This window comes from Triturus cristatus, chromosome 5_1 (genome assembly GCF_964204655.1).
Source record: "Triturus cristatus chromosome 5_1, aTriCri1.1, whole genome shotgun sequence".
Lineage (NCBI taxonomy): Eukaryota > Metazoa > Chordata > Amphibia > Caudata > Salamandridae > Triturus > Triturus cristatus.
In genome coordinates this window covers 802,706,414-802,726,075 of record NC_140587.1, presented here as the reverse complement: position 1 = coordinate 802,726,075, position 19,662 = coordinate 802,706,414, and the positions used below count along the sequence as shown (strand labels likewise).

General features: G+C 45.7%; 1 protein-coding gene across 1 annotated transcript in view; it reads right to left on the bottom strand.

Moving 5' to 3' along the window:
* The window catches only part of SMCHD1 (structural maintenance of chromosomes flexible hinge domain containing 1), a 1,955,900-nt gene that overhangs the window by 1,217,266 nt on the left and 718,972 nt on the right, over nucleotides 1–19,662 (bottom strand). The window contains exons 24-25 of the mRNA XM_085605822.1: nucleotides 17,739–17,873; nucleotides 5,802–6,029 (exon numbers count right to left, since the gene is read on the bottom strand). Coding sequence (XP_085461948.1) covers nucleotides 5,802–6,029; nucleotides 17,739–17,873 — 363 coding nt within the window. The remainder of the gene's footprint in view (nucleotides 1–5,801; nucleotides 6,030–17,738; nucleotides 17,874–19,662) is intronic.

Genomic DNA, 19,662 nt, shown 5'->3' with positions numbered 1-19,662 from the left:
TTCGTCCGCCCTGGCGTTCAGAGAACCGGCCATGTGTTGAACCACCAAGGAAATGCCCTGATGTTCCAGCCATGTCCAGAGGCGGAGGGCCTCCTGACATAGGGTCCACAACCCTCCCCTGCCCTGTTTGTTGCAATACCACATGGAGGTGGTGCTGCCCATGAATACCTGCACTACTCTTCCCCGGACAGATAGAAGGAATGCCTTCAGTCCAAGACGTATCGCCCGAGGCTCCAGAAGGTTGATGTGAAGACCGGACTCCGCCAGAGACCAGAGGCCTCTGATCTCTGCCTCTCCCATCAGGCCGCCCCATCCCAGAAGGTATGCGTCCGTCACCACAGTGTGGTCTGGTTGGGGAAGGGAGAGGGATCTGCTATTGACCCAATCCTGGTTCGTAAGCCACCACTGCAGTTGTTAAGCAATGCCCTTTGAGATCTGGACGCGATCGGACAGATTCCCCTGATGCTGCGCCCACTGGAACTTCAGGCATAAGCCACCTGGCATGATTGATCAGCAGGAGGCCATGAGGCCCGGCAGCCTGAGGGTCTGCTGACCGAAACAAGGGCTAGAGGCTGAAAGATCGGAATCATAACTTGAATATTCCGGACTCGCTGTTCGGGAGGATAGACCCGAAACCGCATAGTGTCCAGAACCGATCCGATATAGAAGAGCTTCTGAGAGGGAATCAGGTGCGACTTTGGCACATTGATGGAGAACCCCAGCAAATGAAGGAGGTCGGCCGTAGTCTGCAGGTGGCAGATGACTGCCTGGGGCGAGCCGGCCTTCAACAGCCAGTCGCCGAGATAGGGGGAAGACTGAAACACCTGATCTGCGCAGATGAGCTGCGATCACCGCCATCACTTTCGTGAACATCCGAAGGGCGCTGGTAAGGCCAAAGGGGAGCACGGTAAACTGAAAGTGTTCGTGGCCTACCGTGAACCATAGGTAACGCCGGTGGGCTGGCAGGACGGGGGGGGGTGAAAATAGGCGTCCTGAAAGTCCAACGCTTCCATCCAGTCTTGCGGGTCAAGGGCAGACAAGACCTGAGCAAGTGTCAACATCTTGAACTACTCCTTCCGGAGGAAGCGATTGACATCCCTGAGGTCCAAGATAGTACGCAGGCCCTTGTCCTTCTTGGGAACCAGAAAGTAGTGGGAATAACAACCACGACCTACTTCTGCGACAGGAACGCGCTCAATGGCTCCCTTGGCCAAGAGAGCCGTAACTTCCTCCTGGAGAAGGGCCAGATGATCCTCCGACATGTGGTTGTATTGCGGTGGCATGGCTGGAGGGGTAGTCTCGAAGGGGCGGGATTAGCCCCTTCGGACTATCTGCAAAACCCACCTGTCCGAAGCGATGGTGCGCCAGTGGGGGAGATGATGGTGAATCCTGCCGCCCACTGGCGTTTGATGGGCCTGAAAGGACGGACTAGGAGGGTTTGTAGGCTGCTGCAGAGGGGGGGTTGGTGGACTGGCCAGCTCGCTGGCCCCCGGAACCACGACGGTTGTTTCCACGTCCTGGGCCACGCTAAGGTCGGGTAACTTGCTGGGGCCTGTGGCCCTGGGTGGGATGTAGCGGGGCACCCCTTCTGTAGCCACAGAAGGGGCGAAAAGCAGACTGCGCCAGACGGGAGGAGATGCCCAAGGACTTGGTTGTAGCCTGCGAGTCCTTGAAGCACTCTAGGGCGTTGTCTGCATTGTCGCCAAAAAGGCGACGGCCAACAAAGGGCATGTCCATCAAGGTGTTCTGGACATCCCCCGAAAAGCCAGGGGACCTAATCCAGGCTTAGCGCCGAAGCGCTACCGACGTTGAAATGGTTCTGCACAGAGAGTCAGCGGTGTCCAGCCCACAATGGATTGTAAACTTTGCTGCATCTCTCCCGGTGGCAACAGCCTGGGAGAGCACTGCCCGGGCCTACCTCGGACAGTGAGGCAGCACTTGGGCAACCGTATCCCACACCGAGTGCAAATAACATCCCAAGAGACATGTCAAGACTGCTGGCATCCCCCAGTGCCGCTCTCCAGTCCTGCTCAGTATCTAACTGGTCAGTTAAAGGGTCATCTGACCCCTCCCACTCCTCCTCAGGCTGCCAATCTGGCTGAAAATGGCCAGGGTTGAACACAGGGACAAGAGTACCCATCAGCACCGGATCAGCGTCAGCCGATGCCGGTCCGGCTCCGTGTCCACGTCAGGATGGAGGCCGGGGTCGACGCCGGCCGGGGAGCCGACCGGCACCGTACGGGGTAGTGATGCTGTAGGAAGCGGTGCCGGTGGAGGTGTGACGAGGTCAACCGACGAGGGCAAGTCGAAGCGCCACGATGCTTCTTCAACTTCTTCTTATGCTTCAACTTACCCGACCCCGAATGCGAAGACTTCGATGATTTGGAACCGGAATGGTGGTGACTCTGCGATCGGTCCCTCGACCTCCCTTTTGACCAGGACCTCTAACAGCGTGGAACCGACTGTCGGCGTTCAAGCAGCTTTCGGGACCGCTCCCGCAAAGCCTTCGGCGCCATCGACCGACAGTCTGGGCACGACTTGGGGTCGTGGTCGTGCTTCAGGCAAAAGAGACACACGCGGTGCAAATCCGTCACCGACATCAGTCAGTTACAGGTACCGCATGCCTTGAAACTGGGAATCCCTCGTGCACCTGCTCGGAGTCGAAGACTCGAAACAAGTAGTCGAGAAAAATCGAGGAAAACGTAGTCAAAAAATGACTGAGGTACCGCCCTTCACGATCTGCGATGGCTGGCGCGGATAAGGAAAGAACCGACATCAGCGCGCTAGGGCAGCGTCTAAGTAGCTGCTGCGACGTCATCCCGGCGACCACGACACCAACGACGGACGCAGAGCCGACCGACGCCACCTTCTGACGCGCAGAAGTACTGCTGACGAAAAAACTTTCCGGATCCAGTCTGATGCCTGGCAGTAATTCTAAGGTAAGGAATCTATAACTAACGTGTTTCTTTCAGATTTAGAGGTTAGTGAGAAAATCTCCACATACATTGATAATAGACATTCTAATTATTATCCATGTAGGTTTACTAGTCATCAATTTATGTAAACCAACTTGCCAAGTTGTAACTGAAGACTCTGTAAATCACATAGTAACTAAACATCCAAAATTAAAATTAACAATAACTAAAAGGAAAGTTGGGTTAAGCGTCAACATTTCGGCCCCTGTTGTGATCTATCCGTGAGACCGTCTTCAGAACTGAAAGCTTGTGTGAAGATCCAAGACCCCCTGATTGGAGAGTCAACAAATGGCTTGGAGTTTGACAATTTACTTTTACTGAAGAAAGCAATACTAAATGTGATTTGTTTAATCTCTCTTTCAGTAATGGGGTAGATATAAAATTCAAGAAGTGTCTTTTCATATCTGTAGCCGCAGCATCAGTTGTCTGTCTTGTTCGGCATTCAACTCCAATTTTTTCGGATAAATGAAATATATGCAATGTGATTGATTTAGGATGCCATGTCTAGGAATCATGTATATTTTAATACAAAGCATGTCCCCCATTTTAAAAGTGAACAACTTGCTGCTTTTTCAGTCAGACCAGTTTTTCTGACTCTCTTGTGCGAGCTCCACATGCTCGCACTAGTTCAACATAAGACTCACTTTTGAGCCATCTCACCATCCATGCAGGGCAGAAACGAGTATTAGCCTTCCTGCCCCTCTAAGGTTCAAAAGAGGAAACTTTGGGGGTAGAGGGGGGGGGGGGGGGTGTTCTATACAACCACAACATACTACACACAGATTTCACCATGTCATGATTCACACTCTTGGCCCACCTGATGCACTCAACGACCAACTGGTTCATCCTCTCCACAAGACCTTTGGTTTGTGGGTTATATAATGAACTTCTTAGGTGTTTGATGCCACACGGCTGAAGGAACATCTGTAGAGCTTTACTAATGAACTGCATACCATTATCAGAGACAAGGCATTCCGGGAATACCTCCCTTAGAAAGATTTGTCTAAGAAACTCAACAAGGGTGCGCACACTAGGATATCTAACCATCTTGAATCATAATCTTCCAAAGCTACTATGAATCTGGCACCACCTAGTAATGAGTAACACGGCCTAATGATGTCTACACCCAGCTTGACCGATGGTGCAACCGGACACTCAATAGGTAGGAGAAGCAGGGTAGACACCTTTAAGCTTTCGTCAGCAAACTTGGAAACCAGACAAATTCCCACCACTTCATCTATTTCAGCGTTCATCCTTAGCCACCCAAAGGATTTGCGAATTAGTCTCTTGGTAAGAGAAGAACCAAGATTACCCTCATGGGCGTTTCAGATTATACTACACCTTATGGTATGCGGGGAATCAACCTGTCAGACCTTAATAGAAGACCATCCCCAACAAATACGTCATCACTCACCTAACAATATGGCTCTAACAACGGTGTAAACCTTCTCCCTAGGCCAACTTCTCTAGGCTAGGTCTATAATTTGCTGCAGAACCTGGTCCCCTTACATCGCCTCCCTCTATTCTTCTTCAGAACATACCTTCAACTCTGTAATTTCTAGGGAAGCTACCAAGCAATCTTCAAAATCTTCATCAAACAAATCAGACACCTTTACATCATGATCATCATCCCCATTTCAAGGAAAACGGCAAAGAAAATCTGCTCTGCTTTTCCTTCCCAAAGAAATATGGGTTATATCAAACTGGAATTGCATCAACTTTGTAGAAAGCCTTAAAATCCGAGGTGAGCAGCACTTGCTGCCCTCCCTCGTCACAGATGAATTGTGATCCGTTTGCAACCTACAACGTCTTCCCCACACGTACATGAGAAATTTCTCTATAGCCCAGCAGTAGGCCAACAACTCTCTCTCAATACCAGAATATTGCAGTTCCACTTCCCGCAGCATCCTAGACTGGTTTTTAACTCTCGATTGACATCTGCACAGTACTTTGGTATACTGATATGTTCCTGTATTTAACCATAAAATGTTTATAAAAGTATCTATTTGAATTATGTTGAGTTGTCAGTGTCTCACACCTCATTAGAAAGTGAGAAGAAGTGCACACAGAACATATAGTAGTAGTAGTAGTAGTAGATTTTAACCCCAGAATACAGGTTAGTCAGAAATTACCCACTCACATCAACAAGAATCACAACCATGTTAGGTCTGGTCACGACCTTTTTCATTTTACGAAAATTACATATATTAATATTTACTTAAACGGGCTTTCATCCAACAATCATCAGCCATTGGTCTGCTATTTTGCCATGCACATTTTCTTCCTCTCCCTACAGTATACAGCAAGGGGCAATAGGGCAGTCCACCTGAGTCATTGGCTAACATCACTGTGAGTGACAGCATTCGGCTCTTCACATGAGGCACAACCACTCACAAAGTAGATCGCTTCAGCCGAGGACTATTATGGCAATGGGTGTTTTTGAGATCAGAACATTTTACCATTTAGCCATTGTTTTATATTGGTGAGAGTGTTATGTCACATTTCAGGGAATTATTGTTCATCTCTTCACCAGCACCCTCCTCAATGCTGGAACAGGATCAGGTAAATGTATATGTTTGCAGTGCAAGCCTTTTGGCGGCTTCCTCAGCACTCCAGAAACCATCACCTCACCTACTGTTCCAGATCTACCAAAAGAGTGAATTTTGGGAATGTGCTAGTTCCAGGGAATCAGCACCAACACATATAATCTGAAAACAAAGTGAAAATCATATTTGTAGGAAAGCCATGAACCCTTTGTCTGAAACATGATGTATATTCTGAGACAAATAATATCCTTTTGAACACAAAATGATTGTTGATACTTACTTTGATTTTATCTGCTAGAGCCTGAGTGATCATGACTTCTCTATCTCCTTCGTCATACATCTGGAAGATCAGGTTGTGCATAACATCCCCAGCTACCCAGTTAATATCATCTTGATGCTTGATCTGAATAGCTTTCTGTCCTTCCACACTTAGAATATGCAATTTAGCAACATGGCTACTTGGGAGTAATTTAATTGTTTTTTCCACCACTTGCATATCCTTACAACTCTGAAAAAGAAAACGCACAAAAGAAACTGGGCAGATTGTAGAAAGATGAGTTTGCATACGCTCCAAAAGATAACAGCAAGAACACTAGCACTGAAAACGTTAGTGTTTGATATTGGGCAGCAAAGCTTGGGGATACATGCAGATTGTTCCTCTTCTGAAAAGTATGGAAGTACCCTACACACATTTTCACTTCGCCACTGGGTGGCATCTTAAAATAACATTTTGCTTATCATCAATAGCACTTTTTCTAATGGAATTCTTATGGAATATACACTATTTATTTGTAGTCCAAACGTAATTAATTCATTTTGCCAACCTGTATAGCCTTGGTCATTGATTTAGATTGGCCAAGAGAAAAAAAGTCAAATTTCTACCTCTTGAAATGGCTGATAAAAGATTCTCTGTTCTTCTTACAGTTCACCATTATGCAAAATAACCAGCACAGCTGTCAAGACCGAAAATACCTCTCATAAGAAGTCTATCTGGTGTGTAATGGACAGTTAGACCATTGGTGATTGGTCTCTGGGAAGAGCGTATCAAATGCAAAACATGAGCGAGGAACCAGAGAGAAGTTGTGCTGATAATATCCACTGTTAACTGGGTGCAACTTTTCTAGTGGATAATGTACCGTCCTGAAGATCAGTCATCAATAAATACAGTGTGACGTGAGAATGGATGTGGCAAACTACTGCTCCACTGCTGCACCAGAGCACCACCAGGCAAGTACCTGTAGAGGTTTCATTGCTGGAAGCAGCAATCAAACTACAATAGCTCCAGCAGTGCCTATGATGTCAGGTCCACTTGAATTCACTGTAGAGGTAAGGGGAGAAGACATTAGAAAAAAATACTTATCATCTGGTCGGCCATTTCTGATGACTAGATCAGTTTGTCACAGATTAGAAACCTAAAGAAAAATCCTCAGATGTTAGACTGATTTTTGAAATATTCAGCTGTTATCCAGGCATCTGGTGAAACGAAAGTGACTCAAGGAGCACAGCCAAATAGGCAACATCCAAGCTCCAAAAAAAAAAAACATACATCTGTTCTCAAGGAGGTTAGTTCCTCCATGATTTCCCAAACCAGAGCAGCAAGGAGCAGATAGAAGTAAAAGAAATAAAAACAGTACACACATCCTACCCACTGGCTCAGAATGAGGGGAGGCAAAGTGGCGACTGACAAATTATAAGCAGACAGACCGGATGGCCCTCTGTAAAAAGCATCCCCAATGGTAAGTGATTCTTTTCAAGGGGTTCTTCTTGCTGAAGAATGCGCTTCTATAGGCAGACTACACAACAGTGTATCCAGAAACTAGAGGAGAGCCTGTAGAAAAAAGGGTCATCCATTTACAGAAGAAACAGCAGTATAGTCTAACAGCCTGATCCCCTGCAGGTGGTTAGAAGAACACAAAGATATGAACCTTGTCTTATGGCACAGCGTGGCAATCACAGTCAGTAGGCATTTTGCTACAAAGAGAAGCATCGCTTTACTTTGTGGAAGAAACATTAACTTGTCGCGATGATCCACTCCTGCCAGCCACAGTAGAGTTTAGTAATATGACAGAAACATTACTTAATTCTGGTAACAATCTTTCTGATGGCTCATTGATTTTGCTGCAGGTTCTTCACCTTCGAAATCTCCACAGAATCTGACTGAGTGGAATTATTCATTACTGTTATTGGCTAGCCCGAGGAAAATCAGAAGCGGAGTCAACAAAGACATGCCTGGATGTGTTGTACCAACTCAAGTAAGGCTCCATCCAATACTGTGACGCAAGTTCTTGCTACCTGTGCCACACTCATCAGAAATCAGGACAAAAAGATAGTGCTTCCAAAAAAGAATGTTACAGACATATCAACCTCGTTAGAAGAACAGAGGATTTTATTGAAGGTAAATACAATCCTTCTAAAGGACATAACTTCCCACAGATTCTCTCTTTAACAAAGGCTCTCTGAACAGCAAACAAGCAGAAAAAAGTTCTATGGGTCATCATAGGTTTCGATTTAACAGCTGCTGATGAATTAGCCGTTTTACCAAACTGCACCTCTCGCCTCGGGTCCATAACCAGGCATCGATGCTTGGCAAAATGTGCATAGAAGCACCAATGGCTGCTTAAGAGATCCCAAGACCAGTACAGGTTACTGCCTTGGCCCTCAATGAATAAGCCCAAGACCCGCAGCGTGCGTTTATGCCATTTTGCAAGAAAGCATAATGTACAATGCAACTCACCTGAAAGGGTTTGCTTTCAAACAATTTTACTCTGATTTGCAACACATGAAAAATTCAAAATTTTTCGACCCAGTACACCTTGAATCCCTCACCACAGCAGCTGAAAGCATACCCCAGGGTCCAATGTATTATGCTCTAAGAAAATACATTCATGAGACAGGCATGCTGTGCAGAACCGCAATCCCAAACGCTCGCTTGGGAGGTTTCAGAATATTTCATACAACGATTTATTGGGAATTGTCGGGGTACATATGAGATACAGTTGGAAATCCAAATGAAAGGCACTTTTCATAATATATATTTTTTCAGGGTTTTATTTTGCAATTAAACACTGAAAAATTAAAACAGTCATTTGCAGAGGAGAAGGAGTCAACTTAGGGGAAGGCAGGAGGCATTTGCCTATGCCCAATGTATAATGCATATGACCAAAAGCTGTGCAAAGTGGTCTTTCCTCCTTGTAGTGTTACATGGAGCCAATGAGCAGTGGTTTCTGCACTGAGAGCAGTTCTGAGTGCAGGGCACCACAGAATGCCATGCCATAAGCCCAGTACAAACTGTAAACAACACTCAAGGGGGGTTAGCGGTGTACTGAGGTTGCGGATGAGCGTGAATTAAAAAGGAGGGGGTGCATTTTGGTGTTCTTTTCCTTTTACAAAGTCAGCAGGTAATCCTTTACATAAAAATTACATCCAAGCCCTACGCTCAAGCCCTGGCTGACACTGCCATGGCTCGGGCACAAAAGGGGGGTTGGGCATCAGTGGGCGCAGGGGTCTGGTCTGCAGACAACCCCATGCTGTGCATGGCTGACGGCTGTGCACGGTGTGTGGTTGGACACACCACGTTGCCTGTAGCCAGACCCTGCACCCAACCCCCACCAAGCCAGGCAAAAGGCTGTGCACAGCATTGGGTTGTCTGCCTGGAGAGGATTGGACGCGGGATCTGTGGACAACCCCACAACACGCATAGCCGAGGGTGGCGTGGAATTGGCTGCATGCAACGTTTGGTGTTGCGTATAGTAATAAAATATTACATTACGTAAAAAAAAGAATTGAAATTCAATGCAAAAAGAAACAAAGGTTAAAGTTATGCTACAGGTAGGTACAGTAATAATATCTTACTTTCAATTTTTAAAAAACCTTAGAATTTCAATGAAATAACCAAAGGTTAAAGGGACTCTATAGTTGGGTGAAAATGTCAGTTAAAACATATCATTTTAAATGCCCTAAAGTAACTATCATTCGCGCCCTCGCCACCCACTAATTACCTTCCAAATTACATAAATTGTGACATGTTCTATGACATCATTGATAATATGACTGCGACATGTGAAATTACTTCACTGGTGACAACACTATATTTGGTGGGGATGCAAGTTATAGTTACTTTAGGGCACGAGTTACAATTACTTGAGATAACTATAACTGGTGAAAGTCAGCGGTTTTGTAATTTAAAATGGTATGTTTCAACCGACATTTTTCATCTAACTATAATGTCCCTTTAACGTTTTTCACTGAGAGTGTGAGTATGAGTGTTTGTGTGGGTGAGAGACTTACCCTGTAGATTCACATGCACTGCATACTCCTGCAGTCTAGCGTTGGACTTGGACATTTCAAATATTGCTTTTCTTCAAAGTCGTCTTTCGAGTCGCACAGTATAGTGACTCTTTCCCAAGTTGCCAATGTGCATGGGCACCGACTCCATTGTCAGATTGTTTTTCACATCGTAGTTGTGTGTAGAGATAGAGCAGTTGAAAGCGCAGTTTGGTAACCATGCAAAAAGTTATATACAACGAGTTTAAATAAGTAAAGGGAGAAGTGTACATCTACAGCAACCACTAGCACTCACAGAGGCGGGTAGGCACATGAGAATCTACAGAACTACACGCTACTAACAGGTGCTTACAGGGTGACATATTCCGTTTATAGCATGTGTGGCAGTAGATATACATGCTCTGTAAGGCAGTACTCCCTTAAGGGGTGGTTAATCGTTGGAGGTGTGGACGATTGAAACAGTTCTTAAAATATTCTAACTCTAGCTTATTGCCGTGCTCAGGTATATGCACAGTAATGCTTGGTATACGTTGATAGTGGACTACGTAGCTGCCATACAAATGTCAACATTAGGGATATTTTCAAGGAATGCCATAGTGGCCCCTTTTTACAGGTGGAATGGGGCCTAGGCGAGGGCAGGGAAATACCGTAGCAGGTTTGGATGCATGCGACAATCCACCTGGTGCTGCACAGCGGCGGTTGGCAACTTTGGGCTACCAACTTGCCCCAGCAGGCTTCTCAGCTGTTGTGTTCCTGTGCTGTGAAAAGAAAGCCAGCTCACTGACCCTTGGAGTCTCTTGGCTTTGGCTGGACTCTGGAGAGAATGTCTCCTCGAGCAGGACACAGTAGGCACAGTCTCTCTCCATTGCTAGCCAACAGGAACAGTCCACAATGGGGAAACCTCTTCTTGCTGGCTCGACGATTCAGCAGGCCAGTCCTTCAGTCCTTCTTCCAGTCAAGTCACGATCTGAAATCGGGGTGTCAGGGGAGCCCTACTTAAGCTCAGAAAATGCCTCAGGGCAAGATGCGGTTGGTAGTCAGTAGGCTATTAGGTTCTCTCCCACCTGATGACCACTTCCTGTTAAGTGTGGCATCTGGGTATCCCAGGATGCACCATTCTGCTCACTTCCAACATGGAAGGTCCCCTCTCCCGGTGTGTGGAGCGCCTTGGCCCAACCCAAAGGGCTACCAAGGGGGCTATATGCCCTTGGAAAACCAGTTTGGCAACCGGTTTTCCTTTCTCCTGTCCCTAGTGCCAATCTGTCTGCCTGAACAATGGAGCACCACTCTCCCAAGTGTTACCCATTTTCTCTTGAAAGGCGGTTGCTCCTTTGAAGCTCACCATTTGGGCCAACACCTGCATGGCTATCTTGCAGGAGGGAGGTGACACCTCCTTCCAGAGCAGGCCCCTATTGTATCCTTTCCTGAGAGTCATTAGCGTATCTCCTCAGGACGGCAGCAAGCGGTCTGTGAGACAGGACCCCGTGTGCAACCAGTATGGGCAAAGGGGTATTGACGGCAACAAAGTGGATAAAGTTGCATACTGAAACTTATTACATAAATTTTGATTTGAAATCAAGTCGGGCTTAATGTAACAAGGTGTTTGATACCTTGAATGACCCACTTTGGCAGCACAGTTTTAGAGTTAGTACAGCGGAGGAGCCAGCATGCAACACTACACTCCTCAATTGGGCGACCAAGCTTTCCTACAGTAAAACAACTGTTTTTACGTTTTCACTATCAGAACAGCTAAAACAACATGTTCTGCCAGTCGAATATGTGGCATCCTGCCTCAGGACTGAATAGTCCTGATATAGGAGTGACTGACACATATACCGGGGGTAGGTCCGACTTTTCCATTGCTTTAAATGGCAAGGCAAGGTAAGCAGCTAAAACTGTCCTTCCAACCTGCAAATGGTGTGCTGGAAGTCTAGTTTTACCCAAGTACCACCCAGAGTGACATAACTAATGCTGCATGCCCTGGAGTGACCCTCTAACTTACATGCTCTGGGTACCCAGGGGAATATTTACTAGGGACTTGCAGGCAATTTAGCTGAACCAATTGGGCAAAAGCCAATTGGACATACCAGTGTAAAGGGCACAGGCACTGAGGTCTGGCTAGCAGGCTTCAATGCACTATCAGAGTAAAAAAACCAGCAGCATCAGTCTAAAAACTTAGAGGTTAACCATACAAAAAAGAGGCATTTCCTCATAAGCTGATAGGCACTGCTGGAGCAGATGCACGTGCAGTCTTGAACGGGGGACTATGGCTATGTATGAGGCCATCATCCCTAGGAGACACATTATTGTTATGACTAAGTTGATGATCTGGCTGGAATAGAGGTAGTAGCTGCTGTGAAGTCTGCACACTGGGTTGGCTGAAGTAGGCTTTGCCGGTGTCTGTATTGAGAACGGCCTCAAAGAAGAGCCACGTCTCTCAAGAGGCTGGACATGAGACTTGCTGGCATTTATTGTGAAACTCAACTTGTAGACGAGAGCTAGGGTAGCTTGTATGTGAGCAAGACACAGATACCTACTTGCACACATGAACAGCCAATCGTCAAAATAGGGCAACACATGAGTGTCCCCACCTGCAAATGGCAGTTATCAGAACTAGGCATTTGGTGAATACCCTGGTGGCTGTGGTGACACGGAATGGTAGGTAATACCTTGAACTGATAATGTTGACCACTTATTATGAAACATAGGCTGTGCCGATGAGTGCGATGGATGAGGATGTGGAAGTAGGCATCCTTCAGTTGCCTTTCTGCAGCAGCGGGATGACATCCTGCAGGGTGACCATGAGGAAAAGTTCTGAGAGGCTGTACTTGTTGGGAACCCTGAGGTTTAGAATGGGTGCTGGTGTTTGGGCTCAGGGTGTGTTTGTGCAGTGAGATTTTTGGTGGGGGTCGAGGTGAGATCATGGCAGTAGACATGCTCTATGATGGAAGGAACCCACCGATCGAAAGGTGATCTCTTTCCAGCAAGGAAAAAATCCCTGGAGTCTCCCCCTATCAAGTGTTGTGTGATTTGAAGGGGATGCGACAAAGGAAGTTACTGCTTGGAGGAGGCACCCCCTTTCCCAGAGACTGCTTTGCCCCTACACCTGGTTTGTTGCCTCGGTAGGCCCCTCTGGAGTACTAGTGCGGTGAATGCTGGTGGTAGGTCTCCTGTTGCCTCAGATAGGAAGCGAGATGGTCTGAGGATGTAGTCACACTGCATGCCAAGTACTGTTGCCTGCAAAAGGACGCCTTTGGGTGGATAGGTGGAGGGCACCCATGGCCTTGACAGGTCCTAGTAACTTGTTATCAGGATTGGCCCACCTGTGGTCCGAAGAATTGTTCACCATCGAATGGCAGGTTAAGCAGATGCTGTTGTACTTCTGGTTTAAAACTAGTGACAAGGAACTAGGCACGACGTCGGACTAGGGTACTGGTGTTAATCCATTGGGACATAGTAGTGGCCACATCCTTGGTGCAGTGAATACTGGTCTTGGAGGTGGTTTTTATCCTTGTGTTACCAACTCCTGCCCTCTCTGCCTATACTCCTCTGGGAGGTGCTTAAAAAGGTCCAGTATCTCCTCCCAATGTTCCCTGTCTTATTGGTAGAGCAGGCCAACAGAGTTAGCAAACCTCCAGGGGGTGGCTGCTTGCATGCTACCCTCTTGCCTGCTGCATGTAGCTTTTTACTCAACCTGTAGATGGGACGTCTCCTGTAGCATGGGAGTTCACTCATCGTGCAGACCACTAGCGAGCCCGGAGGTAGGTGTTCAGGAATGTAGGTTGGGTCAATGGGCGAGGGTTTGTATTTCTTGTTCTAATTTGCCTCAACGGGCTCTTTAAAGGTTTCAGAGATAGTCTTTAGCATAGGGAGGAACTGGAGTGCGGGTTGGGTTTTATATAGTGTTCCTACCAAAAAGTATTTGTTTTCCTGGACAATATGAATATCGACCTTGTAATATGTGGCTGCTCTCTGAGTGACTTCACGGTATGTTGTAGCATCATTTGGGGAAAGCTTGGATGGGTACAGATACGAGCCAGTATTACCCTGAGAATCAATGCTGTAGTCATCTCACAGGTGATCTCTGGGCTCAGGGTCTTTAGGTGTGTCGTAGGGGTCGACAGGATTTTGTGGCTACCCTTCCCGTAAGACAAGTGTGGTAGCCTCTCCGTTGAATATAGAGGAGGCCAAGAATAAGGTGGTGGTGGAGGCCATGGTGGTTATGCTGGAGGAGGAGTTTGAGCATGGAGGGGGATCTTGTGATTCTATCCTTGTGTCTTTTATGCTTGGGAGGTGGAGGGGGCTCCAAAGTAATCTACTCCTCAAAAGAAAATTTTCTCTTCCTCAACAGAGTCGCCAGTGGCTTTGTCAGCAGGTTGGTGGAGATCTTGCCCACCGCTGGGTGTATAAACAGAAGCTTTAGGGGGGCATCTAGCTCCTCCTGCAGCCATTGGAGGATGGACTACTCCGAATTCTCAGAGCTGGCTGTGAATGGCCTTTTCGGTGCCAAGTTCTCTAGCGGTGCCGAGGGAGTCTTCAACGGCAAGGCTCATTTCCACACTAATGTGGGCTTTGGTGCTAGTGTCGAGGGCCCTGCCGGCTTCAAAGGGTCCTAAGGCTTGTGCAAGATCTTTGCGGCCAGAGGAGCGAGCGTTGTCAGCTCCGAAAGGCTTCAATTAGTGCTAACCATCCCCCCTGAAGGCAGTGTTGGCCCAGCAGGACGCTGTTTTGGGGCTGGGCTGGATGCCTGACCCCTCTGTGGCAGTGCTCTGCCTCTACATGTGGCCACTTCACTGGCTTGGGTTATGTGTGGGTGCCTACCATACTCACAGTTGAAGTCATTGGGCTCCTGCTGTACTTCTCCCTTGGACTCGAAGGGGGAGCTTGGCCCCAAGCTGGACTGGACAAACTGCGCCTCTGAGGAAGAGTCTTCTTCGACCAAAAGGTGAGGCAGGCGGCTAAGTGATGTAGTTGAGCTCACAAGAGAGGCAGAAGTTGCAGTGTTGATGGTAGTTAGTCCAGGGGAACTTGGAGTGGCACTGGGGGCAGTGCTATAAGGGTGTCTTTTCAATCCCTGTCCACGCATTCTCATCAACTAGTGCATGTTCCTCTCTCTGAAGCTAGATCTGCTCGATGGCACCCTTTGCTAGCAGAAGGCAAACTTCTTGCCACAACTGTGTGAAATGGTACGCAGACCATTGCTCCTTTAAGGGAGGAGGGAAAAGCAAAGTGGGAAGTAAATGAAAGGTAGGGAGTAGCTCCTTTTGATGATTAATACAACCTTTACTTCCAATGTGACGGTTCTCAATCAAGCTGGGGAGGAAATCTCATATCCTGACCTAACACATCTGATTTCTATCTAGACCAAAAGAAAACAATGCCTCATCCCCAACCAAGGGACGAGGCTGTACGGGTGGGGGAAATGGCCTGCCGCAGATTAGGTGGTCCACGAGTATCCACTACTGCAAATCTGAGCTATGAATCTGCTGAAGACGCAGGCACCATTGGCGTAGCTATTTCGTGTGGGGCATGCGACAGATAAAGGAGGCCAAAAACTCTGAACAAGGATGGTTAGACCATAAAAAAGTCTCCCAGAATTATCAGTATCATACTCCAAATGCTGTACAGGCAGAAAAAGCTTCAAGATAGTTGTAGCCAGATTAGCTTCAATGAACAAAATGCCCTGAGATCGGATGTGATCTAGTGATAATTGATTGAAAATCCCACACTGAAAAAGAGACCATGTGTGTTCTGGAGGGGATCCCACGCTGCCCAGGCCAAATCTACTTTCAGCAGCTAGACATCAAGGTACAGAAAATATATACATCGACAACAACGATGGTGGGCTGCAATCAATAACAGGACCTTCAGGGAGACGCATATGGTTGAGGAGTGGATGAAAGTGAGAGGGATAATTGAGAGGACTTTACACATAAAAAAAATCTCAGTCCAAGATTCCAGGACTACGATGTAGAAAAGTAGTTATCAAGCAAATCCAGTACACCATACAATCCTGAAACAGCAGCACCAACAGGCTTTGAGCCAGGGAGAGCATTTCCAAACTTAACCTTGCGCAGAAATGATCCAAAAGCCTGATATCCAGAATGGGTCACAGCCACCTACCCTTTTTGTGAACCACAATTAATGAGAATAGAACACTCAGCATTTCTCTGGCTTGAGCACTTGGTTGATATCTTCAATGCGCACTTCTCTAACCAGAATCTGGGTATGGTTGACTAGGACCGACAAGAATAAAATGGAGAAATGGAAGAGGGGCCTTCTTTGAAAGGAAGGGTAAAGCCATTGACTATGATCATGGTTGCTGCCAGCCTGAAGTGACAGCCCCCTACATCTCACTAGGCGCTGACATCAGTACTCTAACTGGATACTCGTGTTTACCTGAAGTTGCAATAAAGTGGTATTCAAATGGTGCGATAGGAGTAGGTGAGGGGTTTCTGCTGCCGTTCCCACCTAACTTCCATCCACTACATCCTCTAAATTTACAAAAAAAAGCTGCTTCGCTGTTGGAAATGCTGCATATGTTGATGCCGGTGAAGTGACTGCTACAGTGAAATTGGTGCACTGGAAATAACCACTGGAGGTGAGCACTAGTCTGCTTTGTTTGATGTGTTTCAGCTCCGAATCAGCTTTGATCACCAAAACGCCTTTTCCCATCAAAGGGCACATCCAGAGGATTAGCCCGGACATCCCATTTGAAGCTAGTGAAGGAAATGCATGGGATGTCCATGTGCACCAGTGTAAATATGAGACGTCACACCTGGATGGGCTTCAGGTCTCATGTTTATACTGATACTCATGGACTTGGCCAATGTATTGCAGCATCTAAAACAACGCAAAATATGGTTGACTGCATCCTGACCATCAAGGAAAAAGCACCAAGCATATGTTCCAACAAGCTTTCAGTTGCCAGTTACACCATCTCCCAAGGTGCATGGGTATAATGTGCCAAGAGACAACGTGCACTGGCTCACAAGAAAACTAAGCCTTCTCACAGACTTATTAAATACCTACCACTTATTGTAAAATCTTTGCTCTGAAGAATGTACATCCTATTAGTTTACTGCACATTATGCAGTTTGTAGTACGCAGGTTTCTGGTTTGCCGTTAATTATTCAGTTTGTAGTTCTCAAGTTTCTGTGGCTGTGGGAAATTTGATTGGGAATGAGTTAAGGAGCAGTGACAGGACACTTATATGGTCAAATTGTGAGGTTTGGTGATGACCATCATGTTAAGGGATTGCTTGGCTCCGTCTTGTGGCAGTGCAAGGATTTAAATTCCAGTCTACACCTGGACCACTGTTTTAAATGTCATTAATCTGCTGGAAGAATCTGAATCCATTAGGGAGAACAAATACTCAACTCTTGAGGAGATCAGGTCTCCCGAGGGTAATGTAGATAATTCTCGATGTTATAAAAAGGAGAAGTAGGTAATAATGAAATTAGAGAGGCTTCCTTCATACTTCTAGAGAAGATAAAACACCATACTGCTGCACCACAAACACCAACATACTATATATTTATGAAGGGAACAATAGCATAAATGTCTTTTTTGGGCATATAGAGAAAGGGGTGCAATCACTGCCATCTTCCTTCCGATGTCCATATCACCTGTAATTGTAATTTATGTTCAGCACAACATAATCTAAAGAGTTTAGGAACACACATTGGAGCTCATTAGATAGAAGGTGCAGTGAAAATTGGGAGATTTTCTTTAAAAACAAATGTCAAACAAGTGCCATTAATAGGATTGTAGTCAGTAGACAATTTAACCTATGACCAGCCAAATGCTAAAAAAAAAGATTATCCTTCATACAATTATTCTTTCAGCTTAAGCATCACTCCATTTATTCAAAGCAAGACCACACCCTTTTACATGCATCTTTATGAATAAAGCAATAGCCTTGTTTACTTACTGGTACTTCAATCTTTGCTTTAAGCAATTGGTCTTTCTTGATATTTTTCACATGAACCACAGAACCAGTTAAAATTCCTGTCCCACTACTACTGCAATCAACAGTGTAGACCGGAAGGTTTGGAGCACCTAAAAACTACACAAAAGACCTTCCAGTTAGAGAAATCTTTGAAGTACACTTACTGCATAATAAGCAGAAGAAAAAAGGAGAAAAAGTATGGACAACATGGATATACGTGAAAACAGACCGAGAGGCTGGAATAATTGAGACTGGAGGAGTTAGAAGAGAATTAAAAGCACAAAAAAGAAAGGTAGCAAAAAGGATAAAGGAGGTAAAGATACTGAGAATGGAATACAAGAATCATAGGAGGGAAGGAAAAAATAGATCACGAGTAGAAAGACAATAAGACAATGAAGAACAAAAGAGGGCAATTAAAAGTGGGGGAGTAAGGACTTATGGTAAGGGAGAACATAACGAGGAAAGGATAGAAAAAGAAGGAAGAAAAAACATACAAAAGCAAAACAGTAATACAACGAAATAATGTGGATATGTTCAGCAAGTCCTGACCCTTTTAGAAGGCAGGGCTTTTTTTAAAAACAGATCAACAGAAAAGTAAAGTTAAGGAGGTCCAAAACAAATCTTAAGTGCCTAACACTTTTCAGAACAAAGCAACATCGAGTAATTAACAAAAATGTTATCTGGCCGTTAAGTGCTGGAGGTCCACATGGTTTAAATTAAAATCGGATGTGCTCAATAAAGGCCCCCTCCATACAAAAACTAAGGCACAATTCTGGTAAATGGCAGAGTGTTTGTAAATCTCGGTCATCAAAAGTAACATGTTCACTGACAAAATAAACTTTCTCTGGAACAGTCAATTAATTACGAGACAGACAAGTATTTTACAACAGTCCATTTCACTCTCCTGATTTGACCCCTTGTGAAATTATGGGTCACTCCACAGTATTTGTAACCAGCAAATCCCAGTCAACCAGCAAGCAAAAGAAAGCATTCCAACTCACCATGACCCTCAATAGAGACTGATTCGTTTGAGGGTCTAACTGATGAAGGGGAGGAATAATTCAACCTGTGCCAACTATCTTAGCGCAATACCAAGAGCACAGGGTCCTTTTGGGGTTAGAAAACTGCAGTACAGGTGCTGGCTAACATCAGGTAAAGAAACAAACTGCAAGAAATTCATAATTGGGTGGTTAAGAAGGTTTTAAAAATCAAAATCCATGAGAACGTCGCCCCTGCTTTTAAATCAGACCACCAGCTCCTAATATAGCAAAGGATTCAGTTCAAGGCACCTCTGACCAAAGAATGTTGCTTGAAAATGCCAAAGAAAGCTCAAACATATTAAATATGTAATAAAGATCATAATTCTGGTTCACTACCATTGGAATGTAGTGGAACTAACTATACGATCGCAACTAAATATCTCAAGATTAAGAAAGACATGAATGCCACTATTTGTAAGGTTGTTTTTGGTGTACCAGTGTGTCAATAGGACCAATTTCAGGAACCAGGCCCCAGCAGCTGACTAGAACCAGTCCCAACTGCCAGGGACCAGACACAGGCAGACAAGACCTTACCTGAGATTTCCTACATCTCTATTTTTTTTTCTAGACAAGTTTGGCTCTGTCCCATGCACAGCTTGCATGCTGGGCTGAAGCAGGACTAACCATCTTCAAACCATTAATCACCATCCTTGGAAATCACTGAAATGAGAGCTTTAGAAAGATCTGTACTGTTTATCCAGCGCTTTAAAGAGCTTTCACAATGACCTGTCGGGTCAATATAGAATCTTCTACATAAATATTTATTTATTTGGGTCATAATACTAAATGAAGGAGGACCCGTGCCAAATCATGGCACTTTGTTATGCAGACTATAAACTTTAAGGTAATAATTTCCTTCACTTCTG